Source organism: Condylura cristata, unplaced genomic scaffold (assembly GCF_000260355.1).
Source record: "Condylura cristata isolate star-nosed mole 26May11 unplaced genomic scaffold, ConCri1.0 scaffold00023, whole genome shotgun sequence".
Lineage (NCBI taxonomy): Eukaryota > Metazoa > Chordata > Mammalia > Eulipotyphla > Talpidae > Condylura > Condylura cristata.
Genome location: NW_004567124.1, coordinates 12,157,613 through 12,158,250, shown reverse-complemented (window position 1 = coordinate 12,158,250; position 638 = coordinate 12,157,613). Strand labels below are relative to the sequence as shown.

Here is a 638-nt window from a genome sequence, read left to right as displayed (position 1 = left end):
GGGAGGGTCTCCGTCCTCCCGGCGCGCGCCAGCGTCGCCCGGGGCCTTCCCACCGCGCAGACCCGCAGATCTCGGCGGCTGCCGGCGGCCGGGGACTGCGGCGGAAGCGGGGTTCCAAGGCGCGGCCTAAGCTCCCCTTCCTGGAACTGGCCGGGCCTCACCTGCTTGAGTCGGGAGACGAGTACAGTCTTGACTCCGGTAATGTCTAAGTTCCGCCGCTTCAGCTCGGACTTGAGATCGATGACCCGCAGATCGGTGATCTTTTTGCCTTCCGCCTGAGCCGAGGCTGCCATAGCACCGGTAGCGGCAGCCATTTTAGAAGAGAAGCGCGCTGCCGAGGCACCGAGTAAGCTGCAGGGCGGCGGCAGCAGCGCCAACTTCGACCCAGGCCTCCGCGGCCGCCGGCGCCGCGCAGCGCTGCGCACAATGAGCCGAAAGCCCCGCCCCCTGCCCGCCACCCGGCGCAACCTGCTGCCGCAGCCAGCACCCGGATGACGGTCGCGCGTGCGCACTAGCTTGGGGACCGGCCCCCGGCGACAGGCGGACCCGGCAACCTGGGCGGTGCGACCCCTTGCGTGGGCTAGGAGGTCTTGCACGTCCAACAGCACCAAGGTCCGGCCCACCGCCGTTCCAGGCGA

The 638-nt window shown here is 70.2% G+C and overlaps 1 protein-coding gene across 7 annotated transcripts in view; it reads right to left on the bottom strand.

The window, feature by feature from the left end:
- The window catches only part of SLTM (SAFB-like, transcription modulator), a 45,007-nt gene extending 44,610 nt beyond the window's left edge, over positions 1-397 (bottom strand). For 4 of the 7 annotated variants that reach the window (XM_012728692.1, XM_012728694.1, XM_012728695.1 and 1 more), the window contains exon 1: positions 162-389. In XM_012728692.1, the coding sequence (XP_012584146.1) occupies positions 162-314 (153 nt within the window). In that variant the 5' untranslated portion in view covers positions 315-389. Of the gene's footprint in view, positions 1-161 lie in introns of all 7 variants that reach the window. The other 3 variants (XM_004687739.2, XM_004687740.2, XM_012728697.1) reach the window with 2 other exon arrangements.
- Positions 398-638: the final 241 nt, after the last annotated feature.